The sequence below is a fragment of the Danio rerio genome, chromosome 7 (assembly GCF_049306965.1).
Source record: "Danio rerio strain Tuebingen ecotype United States chromosome 7, GRCz12tu, whole genome shotgun sequence".
Lineage (NCBI taxonomy): Eukaryota > Metazoa > Chordata > Actinopteri > Cypriniformes > Danionidae > Danio > Danio rerio.
In genome coordinates, this window is record NC_133182.1 from 20,016,418 (window position 1) to 20,039,274 (window position 22,857).

At 35.9% G+C, this 22,857-nt stretch overlaps 3 protein-coding genes across 17 annotated transcripts in view; 1 reads left to right on the top strand and 2 right to left on the bottom strand.

The window, feature by feature from the left end:
• trip6 (thyroid hormone receptor interactor 6) overlaps window positions 1-19,683 on the bottom strand; it is a 72,871-nt gene extending 53,188 nt beyond the window's left edge. For all 4 annotated transcript variants that reach the window (XM_073908313.1, XM_073908310.1, XM_073908311.1 and 1 more), the window contains exon 1: window positions 19,625-19,683. The gene's annotated coding sequence lies outside the window, so the exon portion shown is untranslated. The remainder of the gene's footprint in view (window positions 1-19,624) is intronic.
• On the top strand, window positions 19-17,910 carry slc16a13 (solute carrier family 16 member 13). Of its 2 annotated transcripts, none has more exons than XR_012383235.1 (6): window positions 19-152; window positions 3,898-4,139; window positions 7,574-7,717; window positions 7,805-8,061; window positions 9,940-12,848; window positions 13,141-13,410. XR_012383235.1 is itself a non-coding variant. In XM_001920215.8 (6 exons), the coding sequence occupies exons 2-6, from the start codon at window positions 3,905-3,907 to the stop codon at window positions 14,167-14,169; spliced, it is 1,509 nt and encodes a 502-aa protein (XP_001920250.3). In that variant the 5' UTR covers window positions 19-152; window positions 3,898-3,904; the 3' UTR covers window positions 14,170-17,910. The 2 variants fall into 2 exon arrangements, 1 of the variants encoding a protein (XP_001920250.3); XM_001920215.8 differs by lacking the exon at window positions 13,141-13,410 and adding an exon at window positions 13,823-17,910 and having other exon boundaries at window positions 9,940-10,465.
• Window positions 19,684-20,346: 663 nt separating the features above from the next.
• Window positions 20,347-22,857, bottom strand: part of acap1 (ArfGAP with coiled-coil, ankyrin repeat and PH domains 1) — a 101,989-nt gene continuing 99,478 nt past the window's right edge. For 10 of the 11 annotated variants that reach the window (XR_012382463.1, XR_012382465.1, XR_012382464.1 and 7 more), the window contains one exon: window positions 20,347-21,068. Coding sequence is in view for 8 of the 11 variants with exons in the window: in XM_073906811.1 (XP_073762912.1) it covers window positions 20,974-21,068 (95 nt within the window). In the remaining 3 variants the exon portion in view is untranslated. 11 annotated transcript variants of the gene reach the window in all.

The window sequence follows — 22,857 nt, forward strand, 5'->3', positions numbered from 1 at the left end:
ACGTGCGCGAGAAACAGCGGCTCCTGTCAAGAGGAGCAGGTGAAGGAAGTCACCATCGGAAATGCGCTGCTTATCGATACATTCAAACATAAGCTTTTTACTTGATTTAACTGAGTTATGACCGGACAGGAAAAGGGGTGATCGGATTATGGGTAAGTAACGACCGATCTGTTATGGACACGATAACCTAAAGCTTCGCGTTTTCAGACTCATTGTATACATCAGACTAATGTTATTCTATGTTTAAAATTGTATTTAATAGCAGCTAATGATTGTACATTATTTGTCATTCAAGAAGCAACATGGTTAGGCTAATATATTGTTTTCTCTAAAAATGTTCGGTGTTTCATTAACATCTAACGTTACTGTCAGTTGTTCATGATTAGGAATGTAAACATACAGTAATATTTATAGTAATTGTAAACAAACTGTAATATGTAACATATTCGGTGTGCAAAATCAACGTGTTGATGGTTATTAATCATAATTATATCGTGTAACTGTTTTCTTACCGTTTGCTAACATCAAACGCTAGATGATAACGACGGTTGTTCTACGTCATTTAACAACAAGGCAGATCTCATGAATATTAATGAGCTCTGGCGGTTCGGTTAATGTTTCAGTATTTACAATTTATTAATTCACTTTTAACGTGTGATTAGATTATTGTTTATTGTTGTTGTTATTTTGATTATTAACATGTTTTACATTACCTTATTATGTTTTACAAGTATTGTAAATTCGTAAATCTAGAATGTGTACTGGTAAAAAAGTTTTAAAATAACATTTTATGGCATGCTACTACATACAATGTTTTAAAATTGTATAAAATAAAATGTATTTAGATTTCCTTATCTTTTCATTTGTCTTTTTCTCATGGTAAATGTTCATTAATACAAATGAACACGTGACAGTGTTTTCTAAGTTTTTTCACACCTGCAAAACTTATATAAAGTTAAAGGTGTTGCACATGAAACATTACCTGTAAGGCACAGAGATATATAGGGCAAAAAGTACTTGTATAATGTGGTTCTTTAAGTAAATTCGTAAAATTATTGCGGGTATTAAAGCAAATAAGCTCAAATAAGAGTGAATTTGGCAATCTTAGTCAAATGTAATCATTACAATTATACAGGTTTTTTTAGTTTTAGTGCAAATGTCCATGTTTTGTAGTTTGATTAAGACTAAAATACTGTGTGCATTAAAATATTTTATTGGTTTGGGATATACTGTATGTTCAGTCTGGCAGAATGTGCTTTTTTAACTTTTATGACAGTTATAAACTATTTCATGCACTGCAAATGGCTTAAGTACGGTGGCTGAGAGAGCTTAACATGCTGCCGTTTAAGAAAACACGCTGCATTTTCTCACAACATAAACATTTAATGAAAAAGATCACCTACAACTTCACTGAGCAACAGTCACATCACAGTAAAAAAAAAGTTTGGCACCCCTGGTTTAAATGACAGTCACTGCATTTAGGTCATTCTGATTTTAACGACTTGATTACGATTGGATCAGACTCAGGTTTCAAGCTGTTAGCAATAGAAATTCAAGCTCCTCTTCATGATCAGGTCATATATAGTGTTAACTTAACAGCTTAATTAAGACTTTATTAAAAAAGCATTATGTCTAGGTGTGTTTATATGTGCTAGAGAGGACAACTGACAAGGATTTGAAGTCACAACTGATGGATTGTTTTATTGGGAAGTGCTCTCAGTGCTGCAGTCAACCAAAATCTATCTAAAGAACAGTTACCGTGCAGATGTATACATTTTATAAGGCAGTGCTAAGAGGTGGTGACAAAGCACAGGGTGGCACCATTAATTATTTATGTGATCTTTAATTATTTATATTTTGATAGTAGTTCAAAGGGTCTTGCAGGACTCTGAAGTTTCACCTGCCCAGATCTAATCAAGCGATCTGTGGCCCTCAGACATCTGCATTATCATTAAGAAACATCTACTCATAGGAATTTATGCTGACTACTTCTGAAGGTGAAAGTGGCACCAATATAACATTAAAGACAAAAGATGATAATCACAGTGACCTGGCTCTTTTGAATGGTGAAACAGGCCAGGCAGAAACCAGAATATCACATGATCAACTTAACTGTGCTAATAAAAAACAGTAACTTTCAAAAAAATTTCAGCGTGTAGGTGTTTTATGTCTTAAGTAAGCCGACACAGAGTCTGCACGTGCAGAAATCTGCAGAGTTTTTAGGCCATCGTTGAGTCTCTTTATTTACTTGTGTAAATGTGTATTTATTCAGTTTTTATATTCACTGTAAAAAAAATGCTGGGTTCCACTCAATCGATTTGTTTGGGACAACATGAAGGAATTAAGTTAACGTATTGAACATAAAAACAGTTAAGTTGTCCCAAAAAAAAAAAAAATGTGTTCATTGCAGTAATATTCTTGAGTAATTTGTAATTTGTAAAATATAAGTAATAGGGCTGCGTGATTAATCAAAAAGTAATCGAAATCATCATTCTGAATCTATTCAAAATTTTCCAGGTCAATTTTTTATTATTTCCCTTCTGAATCACATTACCCTCGCTCAAAAAATACAATTGCTGCTTGTTCAAACTACTTATTAAATGAGCTAAAATAACACAATTCTTGAGTGTTTGTTCAGACAACTTAATTGTTTTATGTTCAATCAATTTAAATTAGCAAAAACTAATAAGTTAACTTAATTTACTTAATTCCTTCATGTTGCGTGGAACCCAGCATTTTTTACAGTGCTGCTGAAATGAAAACTGGAACTCATAGGAAGATTAAAAGTGACTGAATCATCAGGAAAAACGAATTCCATACGCATTCATGTAATACGAGCATGCAAATCTCTTTGCTCGCATACCAATTTCCTCTGTTCATGCACAAAACTTGTTGTTAAAACTTATCGCCGCTGATAAGAACAAATGACTTTGCTTCAGTTGTTCAATGTGGATGTTCAATAAATAATCATTTATAGTAGTTAGTGTGTGTTTACTTCAATTAACTTAAAAGCAAGTAATGCACCCTTCATTCAAAATCTCTCGTAATATGTGAATATATTTACTAAAATAATCATTCATTAATCGTAATCAGGTTAAACATTTTTGCTTTGAGGCCAGTTCAGTTAGTAAAGTAATATTTTCTGTCTTCTAGTAGAAATATATTATATAACATACTTAATTTGTTTACAGAACAAGGGGATCTAATTAGATTTGCCATGTAAACCTTAGGTAAAAGTTAAAAAGTGATTATTTTTATTTCATGTTTTAAGTTTTTTCTAACTATATTTCCAAAGTCATTCTGGATAAATCTGCAGATTTATTTAATTTTAACAAAATTCTGCTCAGAAATGGCAAAAAATGTTTGCAGATACTGTCTGGCTCATAAGTGACAGTTAAAAGAAGGCATTATGCTAATCTTCATAGGGTAAGAACTTACTAGTATAACTATCTGCATCTGTATTATTAATGTGCATTGTCACTGTCAAATAAACCTGAAAATGAAAAAAAAAATCAAACAATGTGTGCCAGAACAAACCATCTTTGGATTTATCAAAGAAAACATAATAATGAAAACACAGAAAAGAAAAGAGTGTTTTCTTTACTTGTGCCCATATGTTTAAAATTCAGAAAAATGACATAGCCTGAATATTTTGATAATGGAGTCATGTTGTTTTAAATTTGCTTTGCTTTTGGTACATTGCATTGATCATTATGGAAATTAGCTTCTTCATCTGTGTTCTGTAATTTGTGCAATATCAAAACAATCTTGCATAGCTTTTTAATGTTTTGTTTTTACTTCTACTTATCTGCAGCTTATAGTCACAATTAGACGTTTTAGTAAAGCCCTGTTAAGTAGATCTGCTCATTTGTCTTGTCCTAATTTGTGTCTCTTCAGTGCAGTGATGGAGAAGCCCCAGAAGACAGAGGAAGAGCAGCGGCCGTGCCCACAGGGGGCAGCACCTGATGGTGGTTGGGGATGGGTGGTGGTGGGGGCTCTTTTCGTGATTTCTGCCCTGGTGTTTGGGCTCATCCGCAGTCTGGGCGTCTTTTTTGTGGAGTTTGTGCAGTACTTTGATGAGAGTGCACAGGCCGTGTCCTGGATAACATCCATCGGGCTGGCCATGCAACAGCTAATGAGTAAGTTGATATGCAGATTTAATCTGTGTATGTCTAAATTAAAGTGACCCGCTATGCTTTTATACAATATTACAATAGCTTTCATGCTGTGTGTAATGTAGCTGCTTGTGATTATTAAAAGCCATAAATGACAAAGAAAGTGATTGTCATATGAAAGAAGAAAAATTATCCTCAACTGCTGAAATGAGTCATCTGTAATTGCAGTTTCGCTTTCTTAACTGGTCTAGATCTGCAACATATTTGAATAATGTCAGCCTGTGATCTTCATTGTCTGTCTGTGAATGGCGTCTGCTTTAACTGTCAAACATTTTTGTTGGTTTCTCTTGTTAAGAGGAAGCATTTCAAGTTAAAGCAGTATGTGTTTATTCTAGTGCAACTTTCACAAAAAAATTGCAAACAATTGGTAACTAGTATGCATATATTTAGCTAATGTTTTCAAGAGTAATCTTAACAAAACATTAGTTTTTTTTGCAAGTACATACTATGCACTTATCAGGCATTACATAAGCTGAGTAATAACTACACTGTAAAAAATCTATCCGCATTTTGTAATTCATGTTTTTATTTACTTCCTTTAATCAATGCTTTTGAATTGCATTATGGGACTTTGATCTTTCTTTCAACAACTTTTTACCTTAAAAAGTAGAAAAAAATTGGACTTTTATTCATTCATTCATTAATTTTCTCGTCGGCTTAGTCCCTTTATTAATCCGGGGTTGCCACAGCAGAATAAACTGCCAACTTGTCCAGCAAGTTTTTACGCAGCGGATGCCCTTCCAGCCGCAACCCATCTCTGGGAAATGGACTTTTATTAACTTTTTTTGTTAGTTTTAAGAGATTGTTTGAGTTGGTGTCAGATATTATGATACAAAACCTGGTAATAAACTGCCAGTGCATTTTCTGTTATTTTACAGACTTATTTCTCTCTATTTAATTTCTTATACCTTAAATTACTTCAAAATACTAAAATGACAATAAAAGTCACTGAAGTAAACTAAGTTGAATTTTCAATATCAAAAGTCAACAGAACAGAGATTAATATCCCGTAATGCAATTCATAAATGTAATCACAAAATACGGAAACTGTTAATTAACAGATATATTATACAATACAAGTAAAATCCCTTAACACTGGAACTAGGATGGCTTTATCAGTCATTCATATAACAGGGTGACTGCGGGGTCTTAAATATCTTAAATTTCAAAAACTAAATTTTAGGCTTAAAAAGTCTCCAATTGGTTGAAATATTGTGTTGTAGGTCTTAAATCATTTTAAACAAATCTTAATTGTCCTATGTCCATATGAAGTTACCCAATCGGACACCCATCCGATCACCAACAATACATGTCAAAAATGTTGTTTTTTGAAAGTTTGAAAAACCTGACTGAAATGAAGATATGTTTCTGCTATAAGAAAGTTACTGTATGTTAGGCTAATAAGGCAAGCACATGGGAAAAGTAGTAGATGCTGAAATGTATGAGGTCAATTTGACCGTTATGGCCTTTCAGGAGTGGAAAACTCTGAAATATACACAGATTTAGGAAGTCAGGGTACTATTATTTTATTGGTTTATTTAACAAACTTATTATATTAAAACCTTTAAAAATGGTCAAAATGACAACACGCCTGGGTAGTTCTAGTGTTAACCTCTATCACAAACCAATGTAGTTACAGTCAAGACCAAAATTATTCATACTCCTGGCAGAATGTAAATCAAAGCTAAGAAATATTTTATCCACAATCATGCCTTCTATACATCGTCTTATCATCTTTTGGGAGAAGCCTGTGTCATTTCCAGTCAAAAAAACAACAAACTTGCTGGTTGAATAAAAGAAACTTTAAAGAGCCTCTATTTTGCATTAAAAAGGTCATATTTTGGTTTTAGGGGTCTCCAACAACATGCTGACATGCGTGCAAGGTCAAAAAACTCTTTCATTGTCTTATAATATGCATTTAATTTTTTACCTAATTATCCCAGTGACTCCCATATAAATCGTTCACCAATTCATTTGTTCCCAAACCATTCCTTAGCACGAAGCTACTCTGCAGTGATTGGACCGATGACTCTGTCTATTGTGATTGGTCGATTGGGTTCAGCGCACGACAGAGAGAAATGCCCACCACGGTTATACAGTAGCACAGAGTATGTAAGAGCCGAATGCAGGAATCCAAAAAAGCAATGCAGTTAAACACCAGCATATAACTCTACTTTCAATCATAACCCCAAGTGATAACAATGACACACATTCAATATTAATGTACACAGTGGCAAAAGTTGAACTGTTTTGAAAATTGACAGCTCTACGCGTGAGGAATAGCTGATGGTGGCCATAGCAAAGACAAACAGCAGAGGGTCACCAGTTCAGAATCGCACATAAAATCTGTAAAAAAAAAAAGAAGCATGCGTCATGTTTTTAACATAGTTTTGGACGCAATATGTGACCAGGCCCATACAAATTTAACCTGAGAGATACAGTACAAGCACTGATCTATAATCGATACGTCATCACAAGCCACCCCCAAGCGATTATAACACACAATTAAACACATATTTTGCAAACTACACAAAACGAGGCATCAATTTTCATGACATTTACATGTTATAATCCAGAGGAAGAAGAAACTGGTCCATTTGAACTGTAACAGTTACTGACAAAGTCCCTGTCTAAGTCTGACAAAGTCCCATAGTCTCTTTTGCTCCTTCAATAGCAAACGGCCGACGAATCCCACATTGCTTCAGTTATTCTATCAATCGTCAGAAAAATGACAGAAACAAACAGCACTAGGTTGGCTATACTGTGGTATTGTTGTGAAAATGAACTTTAACCCTTAAATCCCATCTGTCAGTGATCGTCATCTTCGCGTCATGATCAGTTCTGTGATCCCCTGTGCCTCCGCTACTATCTGAAGTGAAAGCGTGTTCACATTGTACCGTAACTGGAACTACATATTTGGTGATGTACCGCATTGACATCGATGAGATCAAACAAAAGATCCGAACCCAACTTTATTCTTTTATTCGACTATTTCGTTAAAGAATCAATATATTTAAACAAGGTGCACTTTTAGATTTAAACCTCAGCTGGAAGTTTTCATTCATTTAGAGCTGTGTTACACACTGCATGGAAGGTCATTTTCAAAAAACCATAATAGAGGATCTTTAAGTCAGAATTTGGAAGCGGTAAAAATAATTCTGGGCTTTGCAGTATATAACTTTTGGTTTACATACTGTAAAATAAGTGCTAACCTAAACTTTTGTGATTGTGATATTCTAATGGCTTAAATCGATAGATGCATGCAAACTTATTATTAGGGACCCTCAAAATAAAAAGAGAAGCACTTAAAGAATATCTGGACACTTTAACAAACACAACCTACAGTAGTAAAGCACCAGACTTTGGCTTAATTACTGTAAATATGTGTCTGCATGCAGGTCCAATAGGCGCAGCTGCTAGTAATGTGTATGGAACACGTCCTGTTGTTATGATGGGAGGATTTCTTTCAGGCCTGGGATTCATTCTGGCTTCACAGGCAACATCGCTTTTACATCTTTACCTGACCATGGGACTAATTTCAGGTAAATGCTCATGTAAGAGTGGCTTTTATTTGTTATTAACCAATTTCAGGATACTGAGTGGGAATCATTTCTTTCTGTTTGTCTTAGGTTTAGGGTGGGCGCTGGTCTTCACCCCTACTATGGCATCAGTCATGCAGTATTTCACCAAGCGGAGATCTCTAGCCATGGGCCTGGGCTTCACAGGAGTTGGTCTTGCCTCCTTTGCCTTCTCTCCTCTTTTTCAGTATTTAGTCGAAGCATACGCCTGGCGTGGGGCCTTGCTCATCCTTGGAGGCCTCAGCTTCAACATGGTTGCTTGCGGAGCGCTCATTCGACCTCTGGGGACTCCAAAAGTGGCAGTGAAGGTATGTTTTGATGAACTGTTTAAAGGTTTGGGGTTAGTTACAATTTTTTAAAAAGGAAATAATGATTTTATTAAGATGGTGTGCATTGCACAGATCAAAAGTGATCAGTTTAAAAATGTTACAATAGTTTTCTGTTCATCAAAGAGTTCTGAAAAAAAAACAGCAAGCATATCAAAATTATTTCTCAAGTATAGTGAGATTGTGAAGACTGGAGTAAATACATTACATGAATAAATAGCTTTTTAAAGTGTTTTAAAAATTGATAAAAGATGAAATAGAACTGCCGCCTCACAGCAAGAACCATGCTGGTTCAAATCTCGGCTAGGCAAGTTGCCATTTCTTTGTGGAGTTTGCATGTTCACCTGGTTTTGGCGTGTGTTTCCTCTGGGTGCTCCGGTTTCCCCCACAGCCCAATGACATGTGCTATAGGGCAATTGGATGAACTAAATTGGCTGTAGTCTATGAGTGTGTGAATGGGAGAATGTGTATGAGTTTTTCCCAGTACAGGGTTGCGGCTGGAAAGGCATCCACTGCATAAAACATGCTGGAATAGTTGGCTATTAGGCTGAAGGAAAATGAATGATTGAAATAAAATTAAAGATAAAATAGCATAAAGTTATTTTAAAATATTGCAGTATTTCATATTGCATTGCATCAACACTTGACAGAGAGTGTGTCTGGACCTTTTATTTGCTCATTGTAATTTTTGATAATGAGGTAATAGCACACCTGGCCATGGAACTGCTTAGAAGCCAATTGTCCAATTACTTTTTGACCCTTAACAAGTGGGAGGCACATATGTAAACTATTGTAATTCCTACAGTGTTCACCTGATTTGGATGCAAATATCCTCAAATTAAAGCTGACAGTGTGCAGTTAAAGCACATCTTATATGTTTTATTTCAAATCTATTGTGATGGTGTATAGAGCCATACATGTTAGAATTGTGTCCATTTACCAATATTTATGGACCTAATATTTATTCTTCCAGAGAAAGTCTTATTTGTTTTATTTCAGCTAAAAATAAAAAAAATGTAAACATTATTTTAAGGACAAAATTATTAGCCCCTTTTAAGTTATATTTTTTTTCGATAGTCTACAGAACAAACCATCGTTATACAATAACTTGCCTAATTACTCTGAACTGCCTAAACACAATTGGCTACTGTCTGAGCTGGAGTATTTGCATAAATACTATTTAATTAATATTTTAATCCAACATGCAGAATTAAGTTTTTTACTTAAATAATAATTCATCTTAAGTTTAATTATAGACAACTATTACAATTTTGCATAATTAAAATTAAATAAAAAATATGTTCGAATTATTTACATTTACAGTCAAAATGAATAGCCCTCATGCGATTTAAATATATATATATATATAAGATTTCAAATATATACCAAGTGATATTTAACAGGGCAAGGGTTTTTTCACAGTATTTCCTGTAATATTTTTTGTTCTGTTAAAAGTCTTATTTGTTTTATTTCGGCCAGAGTAAAATACATTTTAAGGTCAATATTATTAGCCCCTTAAGGCATTATTTTTTTCCAGATTGTCTACAGAACAAACCATCGTTATACAATGACTTGTCTAGTTTCCCTAACTTGCCTAATTAACCTAGTTACACCTTAAGGCTAAATATTAGTATCTTTAAAAATATCTAGTAAAATATTATTTACTGTCATCATGGCAAAGATAAAATAAATCAGTTATTAAAAAGGAGTTATTAAAACTATTATGTTTGGAAATGCATTGGAAAAATAACTTCTTTCCGTTAAACAGAAATTGGGGAAAAATATAAAACTAGGCTAATAATTCTGACTTCAATAATAAATAACAATGTCTAATAATAATCATTTATGTTATCTTTTCAGACTGAAAACTCGACCAAACTCAACAAATGCTCATTTCTGCTCTCCCGAATCTACGAGTGCTTCGAGCTCTCTCTGTTGACACACCGGGGCTTCGTCACGTACGCCGTGGCCATCACCTTCTTCAATGCTGGCTACTTCATCCCCTACGTTCACCTGGTTGCCCACAGTCGCCACATTGGTTTCACCGAGTACCAGGCAGCCTTTGTGATCTCTATAACTGGAGTGGCAGACATTGTGGGTCGCGTGGCTTCCGGCTGGGCCTCAGATCTGGGCAAGATACGTTTGCTCCACATGCTGGTGGTGTGGACCGGGCTACTGGGCCTATCTCTGATGCTCATTCCTGTGGCTGTGGTTTACGCTGGACTGCTGCTTGTCAGTATAGTTTACGGATTCTGCGCTGGAGCGATGGCACCGTTGGCCTTTGCTGTGGTGCCGGAGATTGTAGGAATCGAGCGGGTGCTGGGAGCTCTTGGCCTCTTGCAGCTTATAGAGAGTGCTGGAGGACTGTTGGGGGCACCATTGTCTGGTAGGTACTTCTTGGGGGATATGATGTTACAAATGGTTTTAGGGGCTTTCACTCTGGGCACGTTTTATTGTTAGTTTGATGCACAAACGGATATTACACTGCAAACTTGATATGTTTAGATTACTTGAAACATTTTTTATTAAAACTTTTGAGTCAACGAAGTAATTTTCACTTGAATTTTGTACTACAAGATTTTTGGGTTTCCCAGTGTTAGGTTGCGGCTGGAAGGGCTCAGAGTGAACTCAATGGATTTTGTTTTCGTCTTAAAGCCCTGATTTTATCTGAAAAAATGTATATAGTGCTCATTATAATCGATGTATCTGTGCACTTTTTTATTTTGTAAAAATCATGATCGTTTATCAAATGCCATAACCTTCACTTCCCCTCGAATTTTTCTTCACTTCTGGTCACATGGAATGCTATTTGGGAGGGACTATCAGGCAGGACATGTCTTTTTTTTCTGCCTCGCTTCAGTCCATTCATCAATAATCCTCCATTTTGTTGGTAACACCAATCTTCCAATGATCCAATTGGTTTCCAAATTACAAAGTTATGCTCCACCCTTCACTTTTTACCTTTTTGAACAGTTTCAATTGGATGTAAGTTACGATATGAGGGTATAAAAGGGCAATCTTAACTTCCATTTAACCTCCAACATATCACAACATTCCCCAAAATTACAGACTTATTTACGTCTCCCTATCTTAATCATACGCAAACACGCACAATAACGCTTCATTTCAAGACCTGTTTTCCCTAAGGTAAGGACACACCAGGCTAGTCAGGCTAGTTTGTTTGTTGTATTCCACATGTCAGTTCTCATCAGGCTCGTGTCAGATTGTGTTTGTCTAATTGTTAAAATGCTTGGGAGCTGGAATTGATTGTCAGTGAATGTGAGCACCCATCTTTTGGACGAGATGTTAAACTGTGGTTATTAAAAATCCCATAGCACTTCTTGTAAAGAGCAGAGCCCCGGTATCCTGGCCAAATTCCCTCAATCAGCCCTTACTAATCATGGCCTCCCAGTCATCCACATCTCCTGAATTGCTCTATCACCTATCCACCAATAGTTGGTGTGTGGTGAGCGCACTGGAGCCATTGTTCTGTGGCTGCCATCGTTTCATCACACTGGTGATGGTGTGGAGAGACCCCCCTCATGATTGTGAAGTGCTTTGGGCATATGGCCATATACAGTAAATGCGCTATATAAAAACATTACATTACATTACATCACACTCCTATTGGCTGTTTAGTTATGAATCAAAGAGCAAGAACACAAACTAAACTGACGAAACTAAGCAAACAATATAAGTCAGAAGGGACACAAAGAAGCCGAATTTCGTTTTGTCTGATTTCTTAAATTTAAATAAACTGTAAGTCAGATTTTCAGACATATTTGCACAAGCAAATCCCTCTGCAGTGAGCCAGAAGTACTGTGAAAATGGTATGTAAATGCTGCTTTGTTTATAGCTTGTATGTGTGCAGCACTAGTTCTGGTTTCCTCTGTGGATTGACAGTACAGATACTGTCCCCTGCATGTGTGGAAAGCTTCATTCTCTGTATGTTCTTTATGGCGCAGAAAATACAGTATGTTTTCAAGTTATCTGTGTAGTAGTGATGGGAATTTAGGTTTATTTTACTGACTCAGACCTTTGATTGTCATTCATCAAGATGAAATAATCTGTTTTTGGACTCATTTTATTCAATTAAAATTTTGAGTTTCTTCCAAACACATCTACAGCTAGCCTAAACTCGAAAAAAGAACTAAGCTTCTCCTCCACCTGCAGAAATGTGCACATGCGTGAATGGATCACTGACTGAGAGTGATAGTTCTTGAGTAATTTAAAAGATTCAGTCAAAATGAACAAATCAATCCAGAAGGACCCATCACTACTGTTTAGTGTGTTCAAGCACAGCTTTTTGGTTTAGACAGGACCAGACACAGCTGATGCGAGGAGGCAACTTATTCAGTTTTTGCCACTGCTAGTTCGTTGATGGAGGTTTGGTGTGTCCTAGCACAAAGCATTCTGGGAACTAGAAATCCTCTCTGCTCAGTTTAAGTTCATTGTAAAAATCATAATCTTTTACCTAATGCCATAACCTTCGCTACCCCCCTGACATCTTCTTCCCTTCTGGTCAAATGGAATGCCTTTTTGGAGTGGCTGCTAGGGTAGGTCTTGTTTCTGGCTGGTTTTAGTCTATTAGTCCATCCGATTGGATAATTGGAAGATGGCCGTTACAAACAAAATGGGGGAATATTAAATTAAGTTCATCTTTATGTCTATAGCACTTTTACAATGCAGATTGTGTCAAAGCAGCTTTACATAAAAGTTCTAGTAAATTAAAACTGTCAGTCCAGTTTTCAGAGTTGAAATTCAGTTTAGTTCAGTTAAGTGTGGTTTAATTTTCACAATGAAGTGCAAATCCCTCAATGTGCAGCTCCACAAGTCCCAGGATAGGGCTATGCCTTTTAATTAAAAAGTAATTGAAATTGACATTCAGAACCTATAATCTAGAACAGGGATGGGCAAACTTGATCCTCGAGGGCCGGTGTCCCTGCAGAGTTTTGTTCCAACACTAGTCAAACACACCTGAACAAACTAATCAGTGTCTTCAAGATAACTTGAACTCTATAGGGAGGTCTGTTTGAATAGGGTTAGAGCTAAACTATGCAGGACACTGGCCCTCCTGGATCAAGTTTGCCCACACCTGATCTAGAACCTAATGTTTCCAGGACGATTTTTTCAATTACTTTCCTTATGTGTAATATGATCCCGCTCTGTTAAGGGCTGTGGCTGATTTCTACTTCTGCGGCCACTTTGCCACATCTGATCTCTGGCCAATTAGGACGATGTACTCATTCTTGAGCCTCTTTGCATTACATTGACGATGACTGGAAGCTGCGCCAGAGATACCCTTAGACAGCATATAAAACTTTTCAGTGCAAAACAAAATATATTAAATAAAATAAAAATAATCATAATCGAGTTAAAATGTTTAATAGATTTTAGGACAAATCACCCATCCCCTCCCAGTATATGAGGAATTCAATTTCTCAATATTCCTCCATTTTGTATGTAACACACCCATCTTCCAATTATCCAATCAGTTTCCAAAAGACAAATTTATGCCCCACCCTTCATTTATTTTACCTTATTGGACAGTTTCAATCAAATGTAAGCTACCATATGGGAAAAAATTGCAAGCTTAACTTCCGAGCATCTTGCACCAATCATTTTTGAGTTCTAAGTTCATATAACTTTTTGAGTGCAGTTACCTTATTTAAGTTTTACAGTACACCAACGACAATTACAAAAAATCTCGTTTAAACAAGTAGTTTTTTTTCTCTCATTCTAGGCTGGCTAAAGGACTCCACTGGCACATACACAGTTTCCTTTATCGCCGCTGGAAGTTTCCTCATGATAGGTATGCTAATTGCAATGACTCTTCCTTATTTTTGGTCTTGCACGGCTCCTCCAGCTCCTTCACCATCAAAGAAGAAATCTCAGGAAGGCTCTGCTGAAGACGGACTAATCGGAGAGTCTACATCCTCTAATGCTATAAATGAAACGCTGTGCTCCGGGGATCATATACCCTACTCAGATGAGGAGGTAAAGGTCTGTTTAAGCAATGATGCTACACATTCAGTGCAAGAACAAGAAGAAATACCTCAGGAAATGACGCATCGTTCTAATTTTGCATAAATATTGTGATTTTGTTAGCGGTGGCGAGCTTTATAGTCGTTTATTTGACATGATGTCAGATAGGATTTGGCATTGGAATATTAGTTGTGTTATTTTTTTTTGCAGTTCATTTCTTAAGTACATGTTAATAAGATTTTTCACAATGCCACTAAAATCTGTGAGGACAATCAAACTAAGTTTTGGAGTTTCAAAAGCAGCAGTCACTTTACGTCTATATGTTAACTTATGTCAGATCTGCTTATATTTATAATTTCTTAAGTTGACACGCAGCATGGTAAAACCATGATATGCAACAAACTTTGTGCCAAAAAAACTTAAATAAAAGGACAATATCAGCATACATCCTTATCATTCCTGTATCTTTAGTAATCTTGCTGTTCTTTTTGATTACATAACAATGCTAGTACAGAGCTAGCACAGATATCACAGTCAGATTAGTGGTCAGTGATATAAATTTTAGTATAATGAGACGCTATTATGATTATATTTAATTGTAATATATTTTCTGTTTCCATGTTAATATTTTAGTTTCAATGCAAAAAGATCCCAAAGTTAGGATTTGTACTCCTATTGTCCAAAGACTTCATTTGGCCATGTCTGTTTCGTAGTATTTGGAGGATATTGTACAGTATGGCATATATCAAACACCACCACACTGTACCGTTGGTCCACCACATTACTTTTTCTAAGAGCATGCTGGCAGAAATGCTATTTATTTATAAATGACTTCTATAATATAGTAATTAAAGATATTTTGTAAGTCATTGTGATATATTTGACCTCAAACAGGAAGCTGATGTGTACTTGTACATCTTTAGGTTTGGGTGGAATAATTTACGTTTGTGGTTTATGTTGCAGTTACTGAGGGGCTTTTTGTATTTATGACTAGTGAGGGCTGCTAGCAAGAGCTTGCTAGTCACTAAAACAAGCTTTAAATGCTTAGTCATTGTGTTTCTGAAATGTTGTCACATCAGGCTATATAGCATGAAGGCAAAATATCTTCTTTAGCCAGTAATGTTGCAAGATGCTCTTCAGGTAAAAGGGCAGGAAGGCCAGTTAATTGCTAACTCCACAATTAGAATTCTGCTCCTTATTCTGTTACTCTTTTACACAGTTTTAGCTAAACTGTGATTACTGAATAACGTGCTTTGTATTACCAACATGACATAGATGTTGTTTACTTTGCTCACTTGTTAGATTACAAACAAGCTAACTGCTCAGAGGTTATCACTTCACAAAGCTAAGGTGAAAAGCACAACTATTTCTTGTTTTGTGCTAGTTTTTGTACTCTAGTAATAGCTTGTAAAACAAGCTAAATGCTGTTAGGTACAAGGCTAATCCTGTTCTGCTCTTTGTGTAATGATTACACTTTTTCTGTACACACACACACAACATGCATTGATTTAGCTGGTCTGCTCCTACATTGCATTTAGAAATAGGATGATCAAACTATGAACTTTGGGACATTGTTGCAGATGTTTTTTTTTTTTTTTTTTTTTTGGCTAGTGAAAACTGAGGGCTTGTTAGCAAGAACTTGCAACACTAAAAACAAGCTAAACACCTTAACATTACATATCAGACATATTGTCACATTAAGCTAAGACAAAGGCAAAAACAACTTTGCTAGAGGTTAGTATTTGCTAGCAGTATGGCAAGCTGTACATGTAAACGACAGTTAGCTAGTCTGGTGCATATGGAGAAATATATGATGATTGATAGGTGTACTTTGCATTACTAGCTAATATAGACTTCATTTTGACTAGGCTCTAGTCATCACATATGATATTGTCACTTGAAGCAATAGCTAAAATAAAGGCAAGAGAAATTCTTAAACCTGTATGTTTGGTGCTAGAGGGTAGAAATACCAATAAAGGAAGGAATGAGGATGGGCTAAATGCTAACACCTTCAGCCCAATATTATTTCATTTCTTGCACACCACTGACCTTAACTTCAGCTCAACTGTTTTTGAGTTGTTTATCAAGAAATATGATATTTGAAAAAGGTTATGGTGTCATGGTGGCTCAATGGTTAGCTGTCACCTCACAGCAGAGTCCCGGCTGGGTCAGTTGACATTTCTGTGTGGAGTTTGCATGTTCTCCCCGTGTTCACCTGGGTTCCTCCAGGTGCTCCAGTTTTCCCCATAGTCCAAAGACTTGTGCAATAGGCAAATTGAATAAACTAAATTGGCTGTAGAGTATGTATGTGAAAGAGTATGGGTGTTTCCTATTGCTGGGTTGCAGCTGGAAGGGCATCTGCTGTGTAAAACATATGCTGGATAAGTTGGCGGTTCATTCCGGTGTGGCAACCCCCCTGATAAATAAAGGAACTAAGCCGAACGAAAGTGAATGAGTGAATGAATATAAAAGGTTATTTGTGCTGCTAGCATTGACATTAATGTGTTGTTTGGCCAGTAAACCCTGAGGGCTTCACAGTAATCAAGTCAGGTATGTGTGACATTAAGCAATAGCTAAGACAAAAGGAAAATATTTACACAAACAAGCAAGTTGGCTTTAGAGGCTGCATGGTAACTGCATTCATATGAAGCTAATTTAATATTATGTCACTGTTTTGCACATAACATACATTTGATTTCAGCTGGCTTGTTGATAGTCATGAAAATGATGACTGAAAGATATACTTTTTGGTACTAAAACAAAGTAATTTAGGCCACTGAAACCACAAGAACTGTTAGCAGGAACTTGCTATGTTGAAAATAGCAGTTAGCAACATTGCTATTACTAATTAATTGCTATTTTCGACCTACGAGTTTTAACAGCTCTTGTGGTTTCACTAGAAAGCTAAATGCTAACTTCAAAAACTTATTCTGTTCTTCTCCTTGTGTTGAGCATTATTCTTTTTTCCTTTTTGTCTAAGCTGGTCTGTTCTTGCTTTTGGAGAAATGTGATGATTGAATTAATGTACTTTGTATTTACCAGCACTGTTGTATATTGGTGTCATCTTTTCAGTTGCATCATGTAATATTCCAAACTGTGCATATTTTATAGTATTTTTGAAGAGAATATTGTGTGTTTCACTGTGATCTTCCAGCTCAAAGTCTCAGAGAGATTACTGACATACATTTTCCAGTGTCACTAATTTAAATTCATGTATAAATCATTGACCAAAGTGCTGCACACTGAAGCCTTTATGTTGCACATTAAATTATTTAAAGTGTTTACTGTGCACAAACTGGTGTAAGTTTAGTCTTGCTAATCCTCTGCTTCCCATGGGAAACCCTTGAATAGTCAATGATGTTTTAAGACGCACTCCTTATAACACCACACACGTGAGCCTTAATCTCCATAGACCGAGTCAATGAGCTCTGCCACTGCCAGACTTTACTTTGTTTAAAGACTTGACTTTCTCATGTCTTTCTCATGACTGTTATTGCCTTCAGATGCACTGTAGTTATGCAATTTTACAATGCAGTTTGGCCTGTAGATGTCATTTTGCCTCAGTACAGTCTATCTCCAAATAACATTTAGCAACATTTCATCATCTGACCCTTTGAACTTTATAGCTTTACGCTGTGCAGGTTGACTTTTGATCTAATTTAAAGGTTGAAAAGACCTCACTGTGCGAGCCAATCGGGTAGTTTCACCTTTTAGCACAGTACCAGCCAACATCATGTGCCTGTTACGCTTTATTTTTCCAGGAAAGCACATAACAAGACAGCTGGGTTTTATTGGAACAATGTTTTAATGTCGTCAATAAAAATGCTATGTCTGTTTTCTACACTTTATTTTTTGTCTTGTCTTTTATTTTTGAGATAGGGGGCTTTTGTATTTTCAGCTTCTTCCTCTTTAGTCTCCAATGGAATTCCTCAGAGATTAGTCTGTGATGATGTCAACAATCTGAAACATTGTCAGTGTTAAAAATCTTTGTGTTACTTTTTCTCGATGTATAGAAAGTTTAAAAATTTTGTGGTTATTTGATTTATTTTCAAAATAGTAGCTCTACTGTCATTTTCTAACAGTTAAAGGTGCAGTAGGTGATCTGCCAGAATGCTAGCATTAGCATGATAGCTTAGAAATTTTACCTCCCTCCCCTGCCATCCAAAGCCATGACTTCATTAAGTCATGAACGCGCACCAGTTAGATATCACACTAGACCATGTCATTCACCAATTAGAAAACTCTATGGAGACTAGCTCTTTATTAAGCATAGTTATTGACAGTCCTCAAGAATCAAAATCAAACTTCACCTCAGCAAGGCTAGTTAGGTGGAAGAGCACTATTTACTTGTTTTGTTATTAGACTACATAAAAATTAGATCAGATAAAAGGAGTGCTAAAAACAGAAACACTTCCATGCATATAAACTCATTCATAAACAACAACACAGTCTACAAACTGTGACATATAGACAGTCTACATAAGTTTTGCGTGGCTAAAATAGTTTTAAAACATACTCGTCTTAAAGAAATACATCCGTGGTGTCACCCTTCAGATCATTGTTTTGAACTGCATAACGTCATTTCCCTCCAGCGTACAAAAGTAATTCCGATATTAATTCAGGGTTTAGAAAAGTTTTGATTCTGCATTTTTGGCAGAAGCCCTTTCAGAAACATTCTTTCTTTTCATTCATACAAGGCCACGTTGGTCTTTCAGAAAGAAGTTCAGGTTGATGCAGAGTTTGCCAGATGACGTCTCTCTGTTAGCTGTAGATTCTACACGTGTACGAGCGAGTGACATACGTCTGCTTAAAGAGGCTGCGCTAAAATTACAATTTGTTGACAGTTTGAGATACCTGTCTTAATTGAGATATTTGTCAGGCCGACATTTTGTATGTTGTGGCTGGAAGGGCATCCGCTGCGTAAAAACGTGCTGGATAAGTTGGTGGTTCATTCCACTGTGGCGACCCCAGATTAATAAAGGGACTAAGCCAACAAAAAAATGAATGAATGAATGAATACTGCATGGGTTTAAAAAGCTAAATTGTTTTCTGATATCTACATAGTAGGTTAAAGGCTTCGGTAAGCTCAAAAAATATACAGAAGCGGTTTAATAAGCTAATTAATTACTCAAAAAATGTCCAGAGAATCAGAAGGCCCATGATTGACCATATATGGCTCGTGTCGTGAATATTATTGAGCTCAGCTCTGACTTAGCAAACGCTCAGCAGGATGTACGCTGAACACGGACCGTTATAAACCCAATCAGAGTAAAGTTAACCTGTTTTGCTCTGGATAAAAGCTAACTAATAATAAAACTTGCTAACAGAGAGTGATAGAGATGTATCTTGTTGTATTTTTAAGCTATATTCAAAGAAAACACAGCCGAAACAGATGACAGTTGAGCTGAGTGATTTGACACGATTCACCAGTCTACAGTGTCTGTTGAAACAAACGCATTAAATTTCACAATAATCATGATAAATTACCAAAAGATGTAACAAAACATACCATATGGCTCTTTGGAGTGGAAATGAAAAATGTATAATCTGTAAATCTTGCCTTTTGCGTCCCTGAGGCCAGTTTTTAACGTGCCTCGTGCTGTTGTTGCCCAGTAACGCACAGTAAATAAACTGCCGCATGTTTTTAAAATAAAAGTCCCAGAAACGTAGTAGGTGAAAAGCACGCTTACAAATAACTAAGGGACGAAAATTTTCATTATTGTCTCACTAGAAACACAGATTTTCATAATAGGCCACCTTTAAAACAAACATGGGTTCTTGAAAGGACTTCAATTTAAAGTTTATGGTGTTAATTCAACAAATGTACTGTGCTGCTGTCAAAAACTGAACAAAAAAAATAGAATTTTTTTATTTAAAAACATTACATTTAAGTCTTGTAAAAAAAAAACAATGAAATAAAGCTCTTTTTATCAATATTTCAGAAACCCATTTAAATATTACTAGTATTGCATTCAACAAATTTCAATAAATTCCTTTGAACATGATTGTTTAAAATGGTCAACATTTTTAAGTGACATTCAAAACATCATTAATATGACATTTTTTTAATGTAAATAAGTACATGAATGAGTTTTATGGTGGTGCACATGCTAGTTGTGTGAATTACAGGATCTTGATCTAAAAATTGAATCTGATGTTCATGAATGTGTGGGAACCCTGACTACACTAAACATTTGAATGGTTTAGCATTCATATAAGTCATTGCAAAATCCTTGTTGTCCTAGTTGACCAGTGGCATAGCTTAAAAATACAAGTGAGTCATTTATTATATGAATCATTTATTTAGTTACATATTATACCATTTCATGGTATTTCAATTAACAATGTGGCGTACAAAATACACCAATTAACCAATTTCAAACATATTTTGGTCTTATATAAAGAAAAAAACTGAAATAAAATTATACTGGAGACCCAAGCAGACAGGGCTCTCTCACCCAAAGGAACATTTACATTCAAGTTGCAATAACACTGTGGCTCACAATATGGTGAATGAAAAGATGCGCATCAAATCATTTGAATAAGGTTAATTTCAATGCTGTTTAAATTAAAAACATACTCCACCATTTTTCTTAGCTTTGCTCCACTTGTTGCTTTCATCGCTTCTGATGTGTAAACTTACTCAAATGATGAAGGTCAAAGCGAAGTAGCCTAATAACGACTGTGCCTGAAAAAATAACTGACCTAAACTAAGCCTAAGCTGGGATAAATATGCTAAAACCCAGATATTTAGACCCACGCTCATGTAGGCCAGATAAACCAAATGAAGCAGCGTTTCATAAGAGGTGTTTACTGTGGAATGTGGGAACTTCATTGGGTCTGCTGGAGCCTACGTGTGTGTGTGTGTGTGTGTATTGATGAAACACTGACATCTGCTGCTCAGCCGCTTTATTTCATATCGGCACTACGGCGCTTCAGCTTCTCCGGGTTGTTGGAGGCCATTTGGGAGAAATCCCTGAAGATATCGTGATAGGTGTCATCACCTGCAGAACGAAATCATGGAGAAAGAGGTAAAGGGATTATTAGTTGAAGGTTGTCAAGGGAAAACCAAGCATAAGTCTGCAGACCAATCTTCCCGCCAAAACACATATGACGCATTACAATCATAGAGAGGGTAAACACAAAATGGAGAAATTTAAGAGACATGTTTGCTTTTTTTTACCTGAGCTACTTTTAATTTGAGAGCAGAGTTTTAGGACATTTTGATTAGAAATGGAAAGGATGCAAGGCAAATGTATGGAAGCCTAAAAGGGTCAGAATTCATCTGTATTGTACAACTGTTTCATACTGTAAAATCATTGTCTCTATAAAATAATATGGAAGGTAATCAGGGCAAGTCTCTTTCAAATAAAGTTGACTATCCCATGATTAGTATGACTGTCTGTGTGTCAATCACAACAGCCAATGAAATCGGTGTAATTTAGTCCATATTTGCATATGATGCACATATTTAAACATCAGACATTATATATTCCCTTCCATAAAAACTGTTGCCCCACATTGGACAGCCAAATGCTTACAAATGAAACATACTGTCACATTCCATTTTCATAATGGCATGGCAAAGTTTGTAAGGCGCTACTACAGAACTGATCAATTCGGACTCTTACAGCTTTCCATATGTTTAGTTTGCATCTTTTACAGCATCTCTTGTATGACATAATGGCTGCGCCTGAAATCACTTACATCCATGCTATATAGTACTTAAAAAATTGATAGACCTAAAGTATCCGGATGACTTTCTGTGAGATTCTGAAGTGCGTATTCAATGAACAATTTACTGTCAGGCAATGTCATGCGAGAGAATTTATCTATGTGATAATAACCAACTGACAGATACGTCTGAAATCCATTTACTATGCTCATATTCATATCAAGAACATACTTTCTTAATGGCCATGAAGTAAATTCAACAGGATTTAGGCACAGCTAGTGTTTTTTCAGCCAATGATATGCTTCCGGTGAAAGGTTTATGTGACTATTTTAAATTTCATCAGGTTCCTTTAACAGCATCGATGTTGTAATGTTATCAAAATACAACCAGTTAAACAGATTTAAGCATTCATTTAATTGTTCAAGCGTAAAACTAGATGAAAGACTGTGTAAATGTTAACGCCGTCAGTAGCTGCACGCTAGCACTAAAAACTCCTTTGAAAAATACTGGGGTAACATTAATGTTCATATTTTAAAGACATAGCGCGGAAAAGAATTTATGGAGTGCTTCTTCCGGTCTGAGACCCACTTTATATCGTATATTTCTCAGGCAGTGAAGATCACTCATTTTTAAAGAAATCGGACCTTAAATGTGTCGATATTGTAATGGAAACACAATTTTCACTGGAAGCGCTGAGGCTGACTAACTGAAAATGAAAAGTCCATGTGCATATATCCCATTAAATATGGTAGGCTACCTACTTTAGTGGTATGTGACTCTCGATGAAGCTCATGTTCTAAAACTGCTGCTCTCAAGTTAAAATTAGTTCCATAAAAACGAACACCTCAACATGAATAAACAGCATGTCTTTGCATATTAAAACTGACTGCTGTTTAATTATTGCATACTATTAAGAAATATACGTACTGAAAAGATTCATGTAAAAATAAAATTAAAACAACAACCAGTGAAAATAAAATTTCTCTCACAACAAAGACAAAGACAATGGCACCATAATCCCAAGTGGAAAGAGAGCAATTTTTGCATAAAGCGTTTCCCCATTCATCATTGGAGGTTGAATAAAGGCATGCTGAAATAAAGCCAGAATAAAAACACAA

Bases quoted from the DNA above. Each gene is read 5' to 3' on its own strand.
- slc16a13 (XM_001920215.8), top strand. From the start codon at position 3,905: ATGGAGAAGCCCCAGAAGACAGAGGAAGAGCAGCGGCCGTGCCCACAG. The intron at 8,062-9,939 runs GTATGTTTTGAT...TTATCTTTTCAG, and splicing joins CTCCAAAAGTGGCAGTGAAG to ACTGAAAACTCGACCAAACT. The intron at 10,466-13,822 runs GTAGGTACTTCT...CTCTCATTCTAG, and splicing joins GTTGGGGGCACCATTGTCTG to GCTGGCTAAAGGACTCCACT.